The sequence below is a fragment of the Procambarus clarkii genome, chromosome 84 (genome assembly GCF_040958095.1).
Source record: "Procambarus clarkii isolate CNS0578487 chromosome 84, FALCON_Pclarkii_2.0, whole genome shotgun sequence".
Taxonomy (NCBI): domain Eukaryota; kingdom Metazoa; phylum Arthropoda; class Malacostraca; order Decapoda; family Cambaridae; genus Procambarus; species Procambarus clarkii.
Genome location: NC_091233.1, coordinates 21,728,877 through 21,748,728, shown reverse-complemented (window position 1 = coordinate 21,748,728; position 19,852 = coordinate 21,728,877). Strand labels below are relative to the sequence as shown.

At 40.9% G+C, this 19,852-nt stretch overlaps 2 protein-coding genes across 5 annotated transcripts in view; one reads left to right on the top strand and one right to left on the bottom strand.

Annotated features, from left to right (window-relative positions):
- Ctu2 (Cytosolic thiouridylase subunit 2) overlaps positions 1 to 19,852 on the bottom strand; it is a 44,675-nt gene that overhangs the window by 2,212 nt on the left and 22,611 nt on the right. For 2 of the 3 annotated variants that reach the window (XR_006775002.2, XR_011225483.1), the window contains exon 10: positions 8,851 to 8,915. The exons of the other annotated variant lie outside the window; for it this stretch is intronic. The gene's annotated coding sequence lies outside the window, so the exon portion shown is untranslated. The remainder of the gene's footprint in view (positions 1 to 8,850; positions 8,916 to 19,852) is intronic. 3 annotated transcript variants of the gene reach the window in all.
- The window catches only part of LOC123774896 (protein amalgam), a 91,814-nt gene that overhangs the window by 62,825 nt on the left and 9,137 nt on the right, over positions 1 to 19,852 (top strand). Inside the window, exons 9-13 of one of the 2 annotated variants that reach the window (XM_045769589.2) lie at positions 1,825 to 1,927; positions 3,112 to 3,304; positions 5,776 to 5,910; positions 8,862 to 8,994; positions 12,785 to 17,451. In XM_045769589.2, the coding sequence (XP_045625545.2) occupies positions 1,825 to 1,927; positions 3,112 to 3,304; positions 5,776 to 5,910; positions 8,862 to 8,983 (553 nt within the window). In that variant the 3' untranslated portion in view covers positions 8,984 to 8,994; positions 12,785 to 17,451. Of the gene's footprint in view, positions 1 to 1,824; positions 1,928 to 3,111; positions 3,305 to 5,694; positions 5,911 to 8,861; positions 8,995 to 12,784; positions 17,452 to 19,852 lie in introns of both variants that reach the window. The other variant, XM_045769588.2, reaches the window with a different exon arrangement.

Here is a 19,852-nt window from a genome sequence, read left to right as displayed (position 1 = left end):
TGTACAAGATCTGGGTTTCCTCAGAGATTGTCATGAAAAGAAAGTCACAGATGACCTGGTTAATACTTGTTAGTGTAGCTGCTGCTTTTGTTTATAACATTAATGGTCATATTTATATATGGGATTGTATTTTTTTAGGTATTAGCCTAAAAATTAGGAGGGGGGGCTTTTCCAATATATCCTGACAGAAGACTTTATAATAAATGTAACTTAAGTTGATGTAATGAGATCAAGGGTAACACCAGGATAGTTGTCACTTAATTGTTGAGGTATTTCTGCTAAACTTATAACAGAATCCTAGAGCTTGTGTGGTTCACTGTCATCTTGTGATGCTGTTCGGTGGATTCGAATTTGATTTTCTAACCTTAAAAAAATCATTATGATTTTTAATGTTTAATGTTCAGTTTTACTTATCACTTGTTTCAAGCTGTACAGTCAATCATCTGATGGTACCATTTGTTCATTAAGTGGCCCTCTTGAGTTTCCTGGGGACCGAAGAGTTTATACCATATACAGGCATACCTCAGAATAAGAGTTTAATCCGTTCCTGGAGACGCCTCGCCTTCCGAAAACTCGCATTCCGAAGTTAATTTCCCCATAAGAAATAAAGGGAAATGAATTAATCCGTTCCTGACTACCCCAAAAACCCCACATCAAACTAAATTTTTATACCTAATTTACCTAATTCATCTAAATAAACCTACAAAACTGTGTTTCAGTTATTACTTACCTTGCTGTCGAGTGCTGTAGGCGTATGGAAGATGGTGAGGAGGGGGGAGGAGGAGAGGAGTTACTGTTTGGAAGGGGAGTCCCCTTCCATAATCACATCACATAACCCCATGCCTTGTAACACTATGGATACCACTTCTCTTTCTAAATTTTTCAAACCAGCCCCTGCTTGCCTTAAACTCTTTCTTATCTGCATCACTCGTTGCAGGGGTATTCTTTAGAAGGTCTTCGTGCAACACCCTGGCTTTCTCACAAATAATGGCCTCCGAAACACTATCACACCTCAACTCCTTGTCGTGTATCCAAATTAATAACAACTTTTCCACTTCTTCAAGTATTTGTGGTCTTTGTGCCGTTAATGTTCTTACTCCTTTTGCCACTTTAGCACCCACAATCTTATTTTTCTTCTTAAGTATAGTGCATATTGTTGATGTGGCTTTGTTGTACTGCCTACAAAGTTCAACAACACGTGTACCGTTCTCATGCTTCCGAATGATCTCTTGTTTCTCCTCTATTGTCATCCTCACATGAGCTTTCTGGCCTTTATCCTTACCACTGGCTTTCTTGGGACCCATGGTGAGATATATAATAACAAATTGTATAGACAAATCACCAAAAATCCAACAAAACACTGAAAATCCGCGAGAAGAATTGATGTGGGGGTAGTCACTGAGCGCGAGACAATAATAAACTGAGGGGCGGAGGGGCGACGATCGCCGAACCACCGCGCGCTAGGTCGGCTGTACGCGTATCAACAAACTCGCGTCCAAACTCGCCTCCCGAAGTAACCATCGCCTTCCGAGACAAATTTTTGGAGTAAATACACCTCGCCTTCCGAAAACCTCGCATACAGGGACAATCGCATTCCGAGGTACCACTGTAAACATTTAAATAATAACTGCTGTTGGTGGCTTCTTTAATCTTTGGTAGAAGTTGAGATTAAGCCCTTTATCCTTTGCAACAAAATCCCCTTTTATATGCTCCCAAGAGGTATTCACTTTATCCTTCAAAATTCTTGGCCAGTAGCAACAATGTTTCTTGTCTCTTGGCTAAATTGCAATCACGATAAATTGTAATATTAGTTTTACCTTGCAGGTACACCAGTTCCAACCAGGGAGATAAAAACACAAGTTATGTACTCACTTGGTATGTGGAGAGCTATGCACCTGTCCTTGCCTACAGCATTTACTATAGGAATGTAAGTACAACATATGTAAGACACAAAAAGATGAAATATTCTTATTTTCCCTCATAGTTCATGTACAATAGTGTACCTATTGGGTTTGTGACCAATAACTGAATTCTATACACACACATACATATATATATATAAAATATAAAATATAGTTGATATACCAGACATCTGTGACAATCTCTTCCTATTGGGAGCGAGTGGCATTTCAGTCTTGCCCCTTTTGACAGGGTTGAGAGCTTTATTTTTTTTTTTTTTTTTTAATAATTTCTTTGATGCAGCGGGTAGTTTTCTTTGTTGTGATTAATGTCTGATTTCCACAAGCTCCTTTGTGGGGACAAGACAGACATTGGAAAGTTCCTTGTGATGAGTAAGAAAAGTAATCAAATTCATGTATGCAAGTGCCATGAGGACGTCGGAGCACTAAGCCTGAGGCACTATCAAGGTGCAAAAGAACTTAGAGCAGGGAAGGGAGATTCCCTCTAATATACAGTATACTGTATATGTTAACTTTGTCAGTATTGTAGCACTTACACAGCAACCTCATTGGTTATGACTGTCACTGTTTTGTATGTAGGAAATGGATAATAGTAAAGTGGGTGTGTTGTGTAGAGAGTAGGTGGTAATGCAGCAAACTATTTACTTATCGAGTGAAAGAAATTTGATCTAATGGGCACCATATTTAATTAAATACTGTATTAGTAAGAATTTGATTAAATAAGGAACAAAAGTAATATTGAGCAAGAACTATAGATTTGGGAAGCATGTCTAATAACTTTAGTTACAGTAACTTGTTTGGAATATGATCTACACAACACTTCTGAAAATATTGAGGCCATATAATGGGATTGAACCTACATCCCTGGACTCCACAGGCACACAGCGTCTCGGTATTTCCTTGTATATACAGTACAGAGGAGCCTTGATTTAATGAATTTAATCAGTTCCGGCACGGAGCTCGTCGTGTGAAACAACAACTGTCATCGGAGGCATCCGAGAACCAGCGGGAACAGTAGGAAGCACCATGTGGTTTTCTCATTAATCGAGCAAAAGCTCATCAATCGAGACAAATTTTCTGCGAGTAGCTCGCTCATAAATGGAGCTACTCGTCACTCGAGGTTCCCCTGTACTACCGTCTTGTGATTTTATCATGCAATAACTGTTTGTTTATAGTCTTTTCCCATTCACAGGAGAGTGATACAGAGGACCAGTGGGTGTCTTTCACAGTTCCTGGGACGACATCCTCCTCAATCCATCACTCAAACAGTCACACTTTTACTGAACTTGACCCTGGTGCAACATATTATGTCCAAGTCACGGCAAAGAATGAATTTGGTGTGAGTGACATCAATGACACCTTTACATTTACCACATTTGATGCAGGTTAGTGTAGAGATGTTAGAGACTTCAATTAGAATAACACATGAAGGGTCACAATAACGTGGCTGAAAAATGTTGACCAAATCACACACTAGAAATTGGAGACGATGACATTTTGGTCCGTCCTGGACCATTATCGTATGTTATTGTGTTATCATCATCTTAACTCTCTTGGGTTGTGATGAGATCTGCCATTTATGTGTGTTTTAGTTTGTGTTTGATAGGGAATTAGGTATGTTTAGGGGCGCCCTCTCGCCATGCCCAGCGGCTGGGGGGATTGGTGCCCTGAAGCTACATAAACGCCCTATACTCCCCGAAGTGGCAAGGGAAGTTAGGGGACAAGTATAATAAAGGGTGTAATAAGTCTTCAATTTCTAGTGTGTGGTTTGGTCAACATCAGAATAACATTTCTGAGCTAAACACTCAACTTAGCTCTTTCTAAGGACAAGACCAAACATAGGCAGGGGTGCAGGTTGACATTTTGCCAAAGTGCAACAGGGATCTTTTTAAAACATCCTAAATCAGGTCATACTTGGAAATGGAAGACACTGGTCAGTACACTGACATTAAGTGTAGTTTAAGGAGTGTCAGGTTTTAATGGAGCTCATTAGAATTTGTTAGAAACATTGTTACAATAAAAGGTTTGTTATAAGGGGTTCTTCACCTTTAATTAAATTCTGCCTATTTTAAACTTGGAAGCTTTAAATTCCCCAGTACTTTCAGCGGCGGTTTTAGTATTGTCATGTATACCATTAAATTCCATCCTCAATGTTCTCTAAATTTATTTAACTTGCCTGGCATTGTGTAAAGAACTTGCACTGAAATGTTTAAAGCATTTTGTAAGAATATACAGTGGGGCCTCGATTTACGATAGTAATCTGTTCCCAGAGACGTATCGTACGTCAAAACGATTTTTCCCATAAGATATAAAGCGAATTGAATTAATCTGTTCCACACCCTCAAAAATATTAACTTAAAAATACATTTTATACTGAATACAATTTTTTTTTGTCTAACTACAATACAGTTCATATGTTTATCTTATCTTTATGGAGGACTCTCGATGGCATATGGAAGATGGTGAGGAAGGGGGAGGAAGAGAGGTGTTACTGTTTGGAAGGGGAGCCCCCCTTCCATTAAACATCAGGCAGTGAGGACTTCTCTGGGGTACACACTCTGCGTACTACTAGGACCTGCGTACTATTTTTCCTGCTTCTGGCTCACTGCTCGATTTTCTCACTAGAAATCGTTCCATTGAAGATTGTTTTTCCCTTCTTTGCAACATTTGTCTGTAGTGAGGCATCACATTGTCATTAATAAGACCAATGCAATGGCCTGTTACAGCTTTATCTGGGTGTTTTTTTTGTTCAGAAAAACTTTACAGTTCTTCCCATACTGCACACATTTTCTTAATGAGGAAGACACATCCTCTACTGTTGTCTCCTCCTCCTCCTCCTCCTCTGAAGATTTGTTGTACTGCCTAGCTAGTTCAACAAAAGTACCATTTTCGTGTTTACAAATGATCTTTTGTTTTTCCTCTATGGTCATTCTTACATGTGTTTTCATATGTTGAACCTTACCACTGACTTTCTTGGGACCCATGGCATATAATAATCAGTTTCATGTTCAAAAAGCAAAAAATCACCACAAAAATGGAATTTCTTATAAGCGTCATCATCACTAAGCGGGCAGCTCTAGTAAACCGAGGCAGGTCGGCCCGCGTGACTGGGAACCATGCGCTCGGTCGACCCAAACGTGTATCAACGAATATAGTTAGTCGACAACACTATCATAAATGGTGTCGCATTTTTCGATCAAATTTATATGGTAACTCAAAATTATCGTAAGTCGAGGTGCCACTGTATAGCTATAATAGCTTATGCTTATAAGTGCAAGTTTCGTAATGGCTAAAATTGTTTAATTTATTTTCTTTCGTGAAATTGAAGGATGGTTTATCAAAAAGCCTTCCATAAATACGGGCGTGATCTAACAAGTTGTTGTATTCCACCGGCACACAGCTGGTTAGTGCTGTAGAACACACTTTTCATGAAGGTTTAATTGCAAAATATGTACTGCATAAATTGAGGTCTCTGCTCTGCATTTTTCTTCCTAAAATTTAATATTTTATTTATAAAAAAATATACAATGGCTCAGTTACAGTGGTTACTTACTGTATGCAGTATTTGTATATTTTATAAATCCACTACAGTACTTGTTTGTTGTATTTTGGGCATAACTCCTTTAGTTTACTGTGTCTTAGAACAATCTGTTAATACACAGTACAATATAGAGATGATAAAATAGTCATAGTTTAATTTCATAATATTGGCAGCATAAACACTGCACTTGTTCATTTGATTTTCTATGTATTGCACAAGTCCTTTGTTTCATAGCTGCCACTGACTCCCCCGAAGATTATCATGTTGAGGGGGAAAACTCTCCCTCCATCAACCAATCTGAAGACATGGTTTCAGAGGTAGTTGGAGTCGTTGAGTTCCACTCGGCACCCACTTCTACCATGGATGATGCAGACAGTCCTGAATTTCCAAGCGAGATGGTTGCAAACCAGACAGAGGAAAAAGAAGTTGAGAGGAAGGTTCTTGCAGCAGGTAATACTAGTAGTAACTTTTTATTTGGTGTGTAAAGCTTATCAACTGGGGAGGGGTTATTAACGTTATAACAATAGCTTACTAACCAATTGGCAATTATACTTTAGTTTTTATCATACTTCATAATTAAACCCTTCAGTGTATATACACTTAAGTGGGGTACTACACATGGTGTATATAGTGTTTACACTAGAAAGATCCCAATACCCCAAAAGTTTGAAGCAGTTAAAGAGAACGAATTAAGGAGTATTCCCATAATTTGCAAAATAATCAGGAACGGCATTGACAAACAAAAAGATTCAAAAGCCACAGGTGTGGACAGAATTAAATCTAAAGTCGTAAAAGAATTGGCAGATGAACTCTGTGTCCCTCTGAAATTCCTTGTCACAAAATCTCTGGTACAGTATATGGGATAGTTTTCCTAGATTGGAAATATTCAAATGTTACCCCTATTATCAAAAAAGGCAGAAAGAGCTCAGCAAAAAACTTAAAAACTACTGTCAGATCAACCTGTCCTCACACCCTAACTAATACTGTAAAGGCAATAAGAGACTTATGGATGTCAACCACAAATACTTGCCAAGACCTCCTACATTCAACTTGGAAACAAAGCGTCGAACCAAATACACCTTCCAGTAGGCAATGCCAACATTAATAGCAAAGATTATGGAAAGTTCATTGAAAGTTCAAAGAAAGTTCATTATATAAATAGACTAGATAAATAAAACATGTCTGCAAACTCAGGGACTCATTCACCCTCTCACTGTGCAGTCTAGTACAATCAACTCAATATGGTTAAATCCAAAGAAAAATCCAAACTGCCCAACAAAATTAATTCCAAACACTCAAATGTTTTGTTAGGCATTTTTCATTTTTTTTGTTGCGTGTCCATAATGCCCAAAAAATCCACAATGGCCAACAAAAAGATGGCAAACGCCCAACAAATATATCCAAAATGCCCAACAAAACATTTCAAAACGCTCGACTAAGAAAAATCGAAAAGCCCAACTAAAAAGTGGCAAACGTACATCAAAAAAGTAAAAAAAAAAAAAAAAAAAAAATCCTCCAAATAGACTACAAGCACATGGAATAAATGGTATAATACTAGATTGGATAAAACAATAGTTAAAACAGAGAAAGCGAAGTGTTAGCTTAAAAAGAAATGAATCTGAATAGAGACTTGTGGTCAGTGGAGTAGTGGAGTACAGCATGGTTCCATCTTGGGGCCAGCCCTTTTTGTCATATATCAATAACATTGATGAAAATATTACAAACCACATCAAATTTACAGATGAAACTTGTTAATACCTAAAATGGAGGACTGATGAAAGGCATAACAATGTACGTTACAACTACCAAAATATTACCTTGCAGCAGACTGTTTAAGAAAAGGACCTTGGAATCCTTTTCTTCCACAACTGTAGAGAAGAATTGGATTGGAGTCATAACCCACCAATCGGTAAAAGTTGCACGGCAAGTGGTTGCTGCAGTAAGAAAGCCAACCAAGCCCCTAGAAATACTGTAGTCAAATGAACCTTAGACTTGAAAGAATAGCTTGTTATTCAACTGTACAAATCTCTGGTGCACACTCATTTGGACTACTGTACCCAGTCATGGAGATCTCATTTTCAGAACATACCTATTTGGTGAAAGTTGAACACCGGGCAACCAAAATCATTCCAGAACTAGGTAGACTCGTAATAGGAATTTGAGTCAACTACTAATAACACTGCAAATCAAACATGACAGGACTGATCATCAAAACTTTTAAAATACTGAATAGTTTGAAGGATACTGATGAGACCACTTCTTTATAAGGTTAATTGTAACATGCAACAGCTTCAAGCTCAACAAACTGCAATGTAGGACAGAAAAAATATGCGCTTTCACCCATGGAGTTCTAAACCTAATGAACTGTCTACCCGCTGAAGTTAAAAATACCAAAACAGTGTTGCAATTCAAAATCCAGTTGGATAAAATCAGGAAAAATGTGTGAGTGGGTGGGGGACCTTTTGACAAACTGCTGGATTCCTGTCCCCGTTAAGGCCACTGAAGAGATGGCCGCCCTCGGGTAAGTATCCTTTTGAGCAGTAGCTTCTCTTTATGCAGTCATTCAGCAAATAAAAAGTTTACAATCAAATCTTCTGCACACTGTTGCTTGATGATTTTTCATGCTCTTTGGACCTAACTTTACACATACTTGTGTATCTGCTAAGATATACTCAAACCTGTCTGGAATATCAATTGAAGTGGAATCTAGGCTCTGTGTGTTTGAAGATTATTAATTTTAATTTATACAAAATACATTTGAAATGCAATATAGTAAAGTACTGTATTTATAGCTACAACAGTGTAAATTATATAGTAAATAGTACCCAGAGCATTTTTTTTAATAATGTAACATAATTTGGTAATTTATTTAAAAGTTTAATGGGATACACAATACTAAATAAGTAAGCATTTTAATACTAGAAATGTTAAAAGAAATTTATGAAGTGATTTACAATTCTTAAGTTATATTGAATGAGAAAAGGCACAGCCTACTTAAATATATAGAGAGTGCAGTTTTTAGCAACACAATGGATATAGTATTCAATGCTCACAATAACAGCAACACACATTAGAAAGAATATGTGCTACATAGTGACATTAGAAAGAATTTTTTGTTAGTGTTAGAATACAAACAGAATGTATTAGGCAGTTAACAAACAGAATGTATTAGGCAGTGATGTGGTGGAGGCAGACTCCTTACACAGTTTCAAGTGTAGATATGATAGAGCCCAATTGGCTCGGGAATCTGTAGTTGAATCCACCAGTTGAAAGGCGGGACCAAAGAGCCAAAGCTCAACCCCCGCAAACACAACTAGATGAGTACAGGTTAACACAGAGGACAAGGAAATGCTAGTAAAATTTGATTACATAATATTAATTATTTCTCACTTGCACGACAGCGACGGCTGCAGTACAGGACGACACTTCTGGAGCATTTACATTTACACTGGCGCCTGCGGAGAGACGAGCACAGATGATTGCTTTAATTACTGCTATTAGTCTGTCTTGTTTTTTCTCATAATTTGCTATGAGGTAAGGTTTTATTGGTTGTTCTTGAAATTTAATTTGAATGAAAAATATAGGTTAAATGGAAATATATTCGTCCATTGCTTTTACAATGAAATGTGATAATAAATGATTTTAGTCTGTATAAGTTGGTATATTATGCTAAAAATATATTGAACAAAGTAAGAAGATATTATCTTTGTCATATTGTATGGTCTTAGATATGTTATAGACCAATGCAGTACCCAGTAAGGACAATGCTACAGTACTCGGTACTATATAACAAACTACAGGAACATTTCTTTACTATTTTTTCCATGCATCTTAGTAGGAAATGAGTAAGCATATACAAAAGTTTATTTTTAATACAACACCTGTATTTCATATACTGTATTGCCTGTATTTCTGTATACTGTAATACAACACCTGTATTTCATATACTGTATTGCAAAGGATTGATTTGCACTAGTGAATTTTCAAAGGAAGACTGCCTTTCCCAGCAAATGCACTTGTTATTATAATGTCAAAATTACAGTGGTTATGTTGTCTGCTGGGATATAGCTTCACTAGCCAGGAACTGGGACAAACCAGCAAATATTCCACATGCAATGCTTTTTTAAAATTGTCTTGCCATATAATTTAGGGGTGGGTAGACAGGAAGAGGGCCACAAACTGCCGTCAAGGATAAAATCCTCTTAGAATGGGGAACAAGACTACTGAGAATGAAAAAGAAATGTGTGAAATGCTAAATGAACAGTTCCAAAGTGTTTGTACAGAATAAGGATTTCATAGAGCCAGACCAAATACCAATTCCAGAGCATGCCATAGAGTACATAGAGGTATCTCAAGATGAAGTGGAAAAATTACTGGAGCGGCTAGGAAGAAATAAAGTGGTTGGACCTGATGGAATTTCACCTTGGGTGCTATGAGAATCTACAACCGGGCTGAGCATCCCACTCCAATTAATATTCCAGACATCCTTGTGCACAAGAATCTTAGATACTGTATATAGAAAAAGGCAAACATAGTAACCAATATATAAAAATGATGGTAGAGGGGCACAACTAGGTGAGTACAACTAGGTGAGTACCTAGAGAGTAATGATGTAATAATGGACAGACGGTATAGTTTTCAAACACGAAGGTCCTGTGTAACAAATCTACTTAGTTTTTATGATAGCCACAGATACACTACAGGAAAGAGGTGGTTGGGTTGACTGTGTCTATCTGGACCTAAAAAAAAAAAAAAAAGGCTTTTAATAGTCCCACACAAGAGGCTGTGCTGGAAACTGGAACATGCTGGAGGGATAACAGGGAGACATCTGACATGGATGAAAAATTGTCTGACACAGATGAGGGCAGTAATCAGAGACAATGTATCTGACTGGAGAAGTGTTATTAGCGGAGTACCACGGGGTTCAGTTCTTGCACCAGTATTGTTCATTGTCTACATAAATGATCTACCAGAAGGAATAGAATTATAGAGAGATAAAAGAAATTTATCTTATAGGGAGATAAAAGACGCAGACGATTGTAATGCCCTTCAAATTTATCTAGATAAAATAAGTGCTTGGAGTGTCAAGTGGAATTAATGTGAATGCCATCTTATGGAATGTGGAATCTGAGAACATAGACCCCACACAAATTATGTGGAAAGGAATTACAGAACTCTAATAAAGAATGAGACCTAGGGGTGGTTTAGGATAGTAAGCCGTCGCCAGGGGATGACGGCTTACTATCGTCTTTGTGAGGATAGTACGCCAGAAGAACGAAGGTCCTGTGTAATCTTCGGATTACACAGGACCGAAAGAACATTGTGAGAGGAGCATATGCATCGTTCTCTAACTTCAGACTTGCTTTTAATTATATGGATGGTAAAATACTAAAGAAACTGTTCATGACTTTTGTGAGACCAAAATTGGAATATGCAGCAGTTGTATGGTGCCCAAATCTCAAGAAACACAAACTGAAAAAGATAGCAATGACATGCTACAAAATGGCTTCCGGAACTGAAAAACGAGAGAGTTACAAGGAGAGACTAGACGCGTTAAACTTGTGAAAACTAAAAGATAAGAGAACAAGGTGATATGATCGCCACTTACGAACTACTAACAGGAATTCACCAAATTGACAGAGGATTTCCTGAAACCAGCAACTTCATAAACAGGACACAGATGCAAGCTAAGAAAACAAAGGTGCCAAAAAATGTTAGAAAGTTTTGTTTTACAGAGTGGTAGACGGAACAAGTAAAGTGAAAAAGCATTAGTTTCAAAAGCGCTATACAACAGAGTACTGGGAAGATGGGAAACCATGAGTGTAGCTGTCATCCTGCAAGTACTCTTAGGTAATTACTCACACACTCACTCACTTCTCTCCACTCACACTCTCTCTCTCTCTCTCTCCCTCACTTTTGACAGAGTTCCACTAAGTCTTTGTTCTGGAAATTGAAACATACTGGAGGAGTGACAGGGAAGCTTCTAACATGGACGAAAAATTTTGAGGAAAAATGAGGGCAGTAATCGGAGGCAATGTATCGGACTGGAGAAATGTCACGAGCGGAGGACCACAGGGTTCAGTTCTTGCACTGGTAATGTTCATTATCTACATAAATGACCTATGAGAAGGAATACAGACTTGTATGAACATGTTTGCTGATGATGCCAATATACTAGTGAAGATAAGAAACTTAAAAGATTGTCATACCCTTCAAGAAGACCTGGACAAAATAAGTGTATGGTGCACCACTTGGAAAATGGAATTTAATGTGAATAAATGAGATGTTATGGAATAGGAGAAAATAGACCACACACAATCTACAAATTATGTGAAAAAGCTTTAAAAAATTCTGGTAAAGGAGATTTAGGGGTGGTTCTAGATAAAAACAAATCATCTAAGGTCTACATAAAGAACATTGTACGAGAAGCCTATGCTACTTTTTTTTTTTTTCCCCCCATTTCAGAATTGCTTTTAAATACTGTACATCAATGGTGAAGTAGTAAAGAAATTGTTCACAACGTTTGTGAGACCAAAGCTGGAAGATGCAGCGGTTGTATGGTGGCCATATCTTAATGCATCAGACTGGAAAATATGCAGACATGCAACTAAATAGCTCCTGGAACCGAGACTAGAACATAAGAATCAAGATAACCGCAGAAGGCCTATTGGCCCATATGAGGCAGCTCCTATTTATATCCACTCAAACTCATTCATATACATGTTTAACCTACGCTTGAAACAATCAAGGGATCCTACTTCTTATGTTGTGCAGTAATTGGTTCCACAAATCAGCAACCATGTTACTGAACCAGTATTTACCCAGTTCTCTCCTAAATGAGGTTAAAGGAGACTAACCTCTCATTGTAGCTCTTGAGGCACTAAATATGCCAAAACTAGTACTGTAGATAGAAGAGAGGCGATATAATCATTACGTACAAAATGTTCATTTGGTCCATTCCCGTTACTTAAGAAGAATTCCTGAAACTTCAAGAACAAGAGGTCACAGATTCAAGCCAAGGAAACAAAGGTGTAGGAAAATATTACAAAGTTTTTTTTGCAAGAGTGGACGGTTGAGTTAGGTGGAGGAGGCCAAAACCATCGGTAGTTTCAAAGCATTATATGAGAGTGCTGGGTAGACTAGACATTACGAGCATAGTTCACATCTTGTAACTAAACACACTGCATTGTTTTGTGCCCAAATTCACATTTCTCTTTTTTTTTTTTTTTTTTTTTTTTTTTTTTTTTTTTTTCCCCATGAAACTACCTAATAATTTACTTTTCTTTGCTATGTTTATGATGATAATTGAAGTTATCTTTTTCAGACTGTGAGAAGAATTGTGTTTATTCCTGGCTTGGAAATGTACATGGCCGGAGAAGGAGCAGACTTTGCATTTGCCTAACTTATTTATCTATGGGAAAACATTTAACAAGTTTAGAAGCCACATTCTAGAAAAGTTATTAACCCTTAAATGGCTCCAATCGCTATCTGCAATTACCTCCTGTGCTAAAATTGCCAAACGAGATATTTTGACATTAGTTGTGTGAAGTACCTTTTGTCGCGTGCACGACAACGTAAACCTTATTTAGTCGAGCTGTTTAAGGGTTAACGTCCGTTATTACAATGAGGATGTATTTACTGCTTGGTAGTGTCACTTGAGTGTTGACAAAAAGATCAGTCTTGGTGACATTTGCAAGCAAGGACATTCCATGAATAAATTTATTGCATTAAATAACTGGATATACAGTATATATATATATATATAAAGTAACTTGTTTCAGAAGGATAGATGTAAACCTATGTTTGTAAATACACTAATGATGGGGGAAATATGGAAAAATAGACCATAGTATAATAAGATGGCCCTTGGGAGGGGGGAGGGCTGGACCGGTCTCAGTGGCTTTTTTTGCATATGCACTGGTATTTCAAGGCCAAGTTCTAGAACATAGCAAAGTAAAGAACCCATCAACTTCAGAGAATAAAATGTTGGTAGCCAATATTCTTTGCTAACAGTGCCACGGAAGAGCACCATGAACCACACCAGCTGAAGTGGGGTAACGCATCATGAGACATACAGGGTGACTGGCAAACACATTTATAAAGAGTGTACAAAACATGAACACTAACACCAGGAAGTCACCTCAAAAGAAATCTGGTCACAGGAGATATTGGGTAAGATGTTAAAAGTCCCATTTGCCCCTCACCAGGTAAGACTGTGAAGGAGTGGGCCGTGCTGGATCTCGAGTTGACTAGTGCTCCCAACTGGTGGTGGTTATTTTGAGATGATTTCGGGGCTTTAGTGTCCCCGCGACCCGGTCCTTGACCAGGCCTCCACCCCCAGGAAGCAGCCCGTGACAGCTGACTAACACCCGGGTTCCTATTTTACTGCTAGGAAATGGGGGCATAGGGTGAAAGAAACTCGGCCCATTGTTTCTTGCCGGTGCCCGGGATCGAACCCGGGACCACAGGATCACAAGTCCAGCGTGCTGTCCGTTCGGCCCCCTTTTTGTCGTGGTGTGGATGGGAAGCAACAAGGTGTATTTATCAGTCCTTTATAGGAAGTTCTGAGTTTTGTTTGGTAATCATTGGGCCCAAGCCTGTCTCTAAGAGTGACATCTTTTTAATCCCCACTTTGGTTACGGCCCTGAAGAACCTGTACGAACAGCCAGGTTGACCAGACCAGTAACTAGGAGGCTTGGTCCAAGACCAGGCTACCAGGACATTGATCCTCAGAATCGTCGACAGGTAATTGGCAGGTAAGCTATGGGAAGCCACTGAGACATCCACCCAATAAGTGTCACTTTGAAATCATAATTGTTTATTTACACAAAATAAATTTAGAATGGCATTAATGCAATACAAAACATATTTCTTTAAATTGGCTTTATATTTACTGTGTAAGTAAATAAGCAAATTTTCTTAAATGCTTCCTGATGATGGTAAGAATAATTCTGAAATCGAATGCAGACACAGACAAAATGTACGTAATTATACATAGACAAAATGCCTGTAATTACCGGATCTAAAAGTAAACTTCTTGAAGTTAATCGTATTGTTAGAGAATTTCTCAACACATCAGAATATAAATCCTAAAGAATGAAGCAGTTAGGCTGTATGTTATAGTGCTGGTAATACATCTACAATTATTAATGTTATTGCAAAGTTTTTTCATGCAAACTGTCATCAGGTATTTAGGCAGGTGTTTGTAGTCTTCATAATTGTTCTTGCCATATCCACTTACTGTGATAGTAAATAATAAGTGATATATAGAATCTATTGCTATTTTAACAGTTGTTCAGGTACAAGGATTGGCACCCCCCCCCCCTCCTTTTTGTCGCTTTCCTAAGCTTGTTGCACCAGGATGTTTAGGACACCAGAAAATATGCTAGGTTCGCAAGTGACAAACAAGTACCATCACCACTTTTCTCTCCTTATAATGGGTAAGAAGCTTGCGAAGAACAGGTCCTATTGCTGAGGTCAGTTACTAAGCATTTTTCTTTACCAAAGAAATCAATTCCTATGAGAATATGTTTGGACCTCTCCAATTGCCTCACAACTCTGACCTAACTAATCCTCATGAAGCTGACTATCCTGACCACCACAATGTGGTGCCTTGCACAGGATAAGTCAGGGTAAACTAACTGGCTTTCACACTCCTGGGGCCAGATTCACGAAGAAGTTACACAAGCACTTACGAACCTGGACATCTTTTCTTAATCTCTGACGACTTTGTTTACAATTACAGTATTAAACAGTTAATGAGCAAGGCACCAGGAGGCAGTTTATAACAATAACAGTTGATTGGAAAGTTTTCATCTTTGTAAACTGTTTAATAAATGTAATTAAAGCCGTCAAAGATTAAGGAAAGATGTACACGTTCGTGAGTACTTGTGTAACTGCTTCGTGAATCTGGGTTCTGGTCTGTTGACCTTAGGGCTTGGTTATAATTTGTTCAGGTGTTTCAGTGCCTGGCTTCTCTGGAGTTATTTTCCTTCCAGGTGTGGTTGGAATGCAAGTGTTCTGCGATGGACACTTGTATTAATGACCAAACCACACATCAGAAGATGGAGAAACAAGAAGGATGGTGTGGTGTGTGGTTTGGTCGTCATATCTTCAGCAATGCTATTGTGACTCGTCATCAACACTTACGTCATCTGCCAGTTGCAACCCCACTGGGGCTGAGCTCACTTTGTGAGCCAAGCTTTTTTGCGATGCAATGGTGAAAATCATCGACAAGTTCCATTCTTAGAAGGGGTAGGGGTTCTGGCTTGCTACTTATAGTGCAGGTGTAGTTTTTGAGCTTGTTGGTTCTTTGGGGTGGCAAGCTCATTGGCCGACCAGAGCATGTGGATGCTCTGTTTGACCAGAGTAGGCAGATCTTGCCTAAACCAATGAGAGCAATTTCTGACTGTCCTTTCATGATGCACTCTAATGACATGGTGGAAGGGGCAGTCTGGGCATCTTCTGGTGGGCTTGGATCCAAGTTGCATGTACCATTCTCTTGGTCTTCTGCCTCTTATCCTTATATCTCGGCCTGCCCCAAATATGTACAGTACATTTTTCGCATTTGTCTTTTGTGATGTGTTTGATATGGGTGTGCTTGCTTCAAATTGACTCCTGTGAGTAATTTCGCACTTTTTCCCTGTGGCAGGGAGGGGTTCCACACGGCTTCAATTTCTTTCTCTCCTTAGCCGATTGCTCAATTCCCTGGTGAGCAATGTGCCATTTGTTCACCAGGTGGTGGTGTCCCTGGCTTTGGTTTCATTCCTGGTTCGTCTCCCCAGTGGTTCTCTGCTGTTGGGCCCCAATGGAGAAAAGGACCTTGTGGAGCTTCTATGTCTTGGTCAACATTGCAAGCCTGTTTTTTATTTTTATTCATACATTTTTTTGGTTCTGGACCCCCTGCTGTTGGTGCTTGGCAGTGACTGTGGATCTCTCGGGTAGCCTCTGGTGCTCTCTGGTCCTCCTAAAGCTTTGTTTTCATACCTTCCTCTGCTCTATGTTGCAACTCTATTTTTGAATTTTGGGCACAAAATTAAGTGAGAGCCAGGGCCAGGGCCAGGTATCTGGTGATCTCGGGTTCCTCTGTGACCCCTGGGTTCCCTGACTTTCTGCCGTGTTCTCCCAGTGTCTTTGTTTTCCTAGCCAGGGTTCTGACACTGACAAAGGGAGCCCACCATTCTCATTTGGGAAGTCTGCCATGATTAGAAACATGTTGGTGTCTCGCCTTCAAGCATCTTTGCACCAATGGTAGTCACACCCTGGAGTTCCATCTACTGTACATTATTGGGTTATCACTGGGTCAAATGTGGAAAGGGTGTCTAACCCTGACAGTTAGGTAGCTTAGTGCACCACCTGGCGATGAAAGATTTCCAAAGATATTCATGTAGAAAGACTTAGTTTTGAATTGGTTTCCTTTCTAAGTGGTTGACCTTGGAAGTGGTTTGATCTTTAAACCCCATGAGTTTCCCCAAGATGCAATGAAGGGGCAAGTGAAGATGGTGCCTGTCCCTGTGTACCAAGTCTATCATTATCCCATACATAGAAAAGGGCATTTAATTATAATTAACACTATTTTTTTAAGTTGTATATACTGTACAATCACAAGTGTTATCCATGCCAATATGCTTGACAAGTCCAAGAAATTAATCTAGTAACAGATGTGTATTTTTGGGCTTCAACTAGGTAAGCAAATGGGTTAATTGATCAACTACCAAAAGATGTCTTGTATAGATTACAAGTACTCCATTTGAATAAGCAATTTATTTATATAATTTAAGTGAAACATTACCATAAGTTTTCTTGAATAGGAAACTATGGATATGTCTGACAGATATCTGAATTAAGTTAATGTATAATACATTACTCTAGTTTAAACAGTATATAACAATATAATTTGGTTGTATAGTACAGTATATTATTTATTTTATTATTTATACAAGAGTTCTTGCATTCTTGTAAAGCCACTAGCATGCATAGCATTTTGGGCAGGTTCCCCCTCCCCGCTCAGCTCGTTGTCGCCGTGTGGGGGCTTAGTGGGCGGCTGCCGGAGTGTGATGCTCCTTGGGACAGTCCTCTGTCCTTTTCTAGCCTTGTGCTCCTGCTGCCGTCCTCTCCAATTCTGCTGAGCATCTTTTCCTTTTCCTTCTGTTTCGTTTTTCTCCCCCCTCTTCTCCTATCTGCTTGCCGTTTCCTACCGACCTTTTGCTCGTTCTGGTTCTTCCCTTGGACTTCTTCTATTTTGCCGCCCGGGTGCTTGAGGAGGCATACTCATGCACCCGTAGAACTGCAGTACCCGACGTCGAGAGCGAGGGGAACCTTTTATTGTCAATCCCCACTTCGTCACTGAACCCGATCTCGACGGACTGTCGGTTTCTTAAGGTGGCGTTTGTGGGGCGTATACTCGCGACGCACCCCTAGGAGGCCCCGACAAGATCGGCGATAGCTTCTTGTTGGGTGTCCTGCCTCTAATTGTGGCTCCATGGTGGGTGTGGGGGCACATTCGTGAGTGAATCCTTTCTTTCGTCAAGATGATTACCCCTGCTTCGGCTTCTTCTGGTTTACCTTCTCAGGCTCGTGGGGTGGGCGACCAAGCCCCCGAGTCGGTCCGTATTGGAAGACCGGGCTCTGTAGCCTCCGCTGCATTGGGCCCCGACCTTGCTCCTCCTTTGGCCTCTCTGACTCCTTCCTCTGGCTCCCCTCCCTCCTCTGTGGTTGGGTCGAGCCCCAAGCCCCCAGTGGTGACTACCTCGTCCCCTGGCGCGGCTCCTTCTCTAGTTGTAACTACTGCGCCTTTTCACCCCTCTCTCTCTGGGGGTTCTCACCGCCGTCCTCGTCACGGCCGCCCTCGCTCGTTTCCTTCCAGTTCTGCTACCTATCAAGCCTTGTTTGGTCCCGCTTCGTGGGCCAAATATTTTGATCTCCTCCCTCTTGATTCTGCGCCTCCTGACGATTTCTCCCTCCATCGACATCTCATTGATTCCGTGGATGCCTCCATTACTTTCAACCCCACTCGTCTCGGTACACGTGTCGTTGCTGCTCCTTCTCAGGATGCTGCTTCCCGCTTGGCTGCCTTATCCTGCCTTGGCGAGACCCCCGTTCGGGTCTCGAAAAACGTTCAGTTGAATGCCAGTGTTGGCACTATTTTGCTCCCGCCCCATGTTGCGACCGGTGTTCGGGACCTGCGCGACTGCCACGACGATATTCGACATATCCTCACTGCCCAAGGCCACTCTATTCTCCAGGTGGACACGTTTACTCGTCCCCCTCGTGGTAGTCGCCGTCAACCCCTCCGGGTTGTGAAGATTACCTTTGATGGTAGGACCCTTCCACCCTCTGTCATTCTTGCTGGTGCCAGGTGCTCTGTCCAGGAGTACATTCCTTCTCCTCGGCTCTGCAACAAGTGCTGGAGGTTTGGGCATGGTGCCCTCCGTTGCTCCGGGACTGTCTCTCTCTGTCCTTTGTGTGGTGGCGAAGGTCACTCTAAGTCGGAGTGCACTTCTCCCCAGGCTCGTTGCCTCAACTGCGGTGAGGCCCATCCTACCTTCTCCCGTGCGTGTGTCCATTACAAGCTTGAGGCAGCCGTCCTCAACTTGAAGCACCGGGAGCGTTTATCTTTTCCTGAGGCGAGGCGCCAGGTTCGCCGGCTCCCGCCTTATGCTAATGTCTCTTATGCTCGCGTGTTGCGCTCTTCCTCTCCTCGTCCTTCCCGCCTTCCTCAGACTCACAACCGTTTCCGGGCCTTGGACCCTGATGCGCCCACTGCCCCCTCCTCTGTCCCTTTGGGTTCTCTCCCGACGGATCCTCCTCCTGGTCCTCTGTCTGGGGTTCCCCTTCCTTCTACCCGGTCTGTCGTGTCTTCTGTGTCTTCTTCCTCGTCCCCCTCCGATCCTCCTTCCCATCCTCTTCCTCCATCTATCGGCTCTCCCCGCCGCCTGTCGGTGCGGGCGGATGTCCATCGCTCTCCTAACGGCCGTCGTGTGTGCTCTCGTTCGGCTTCTCCTGTTGAGACACTGGAATCCGTTGCCCGGTACGTAGTTGCTGGGACACCGGTCTCTTTAAGTCAGAAGCGTAAGCCTGGCTCCTCTCCTTCCTCTTCCCCGGCGGGTAAGAAGGCTTCGCTTTCTTCCTCAGCTCCTCCTTCTGGCTCTGTTGCTCCTTCCCCTTCCGTTTCAGTGCTTGCGCCCCCTGTTCCTGCTATGGAGGTTTCTTTGGCCCCTGCTTCCCTTTCGGTTGCTGCTCTTGCTGGGGTGCGCTCCTCTCTTTCTACTCCCCCTCTTCCTGCTGCTGTCCTTGACTGCTCCTCTCCGTTGTCTCCTCCTCCTCCTCCTCCGGACCCTGCCCGCCCACCTCTGATCTGTTCTCCCGTTTCCTTCCCTCCGTCTTTGCTCAG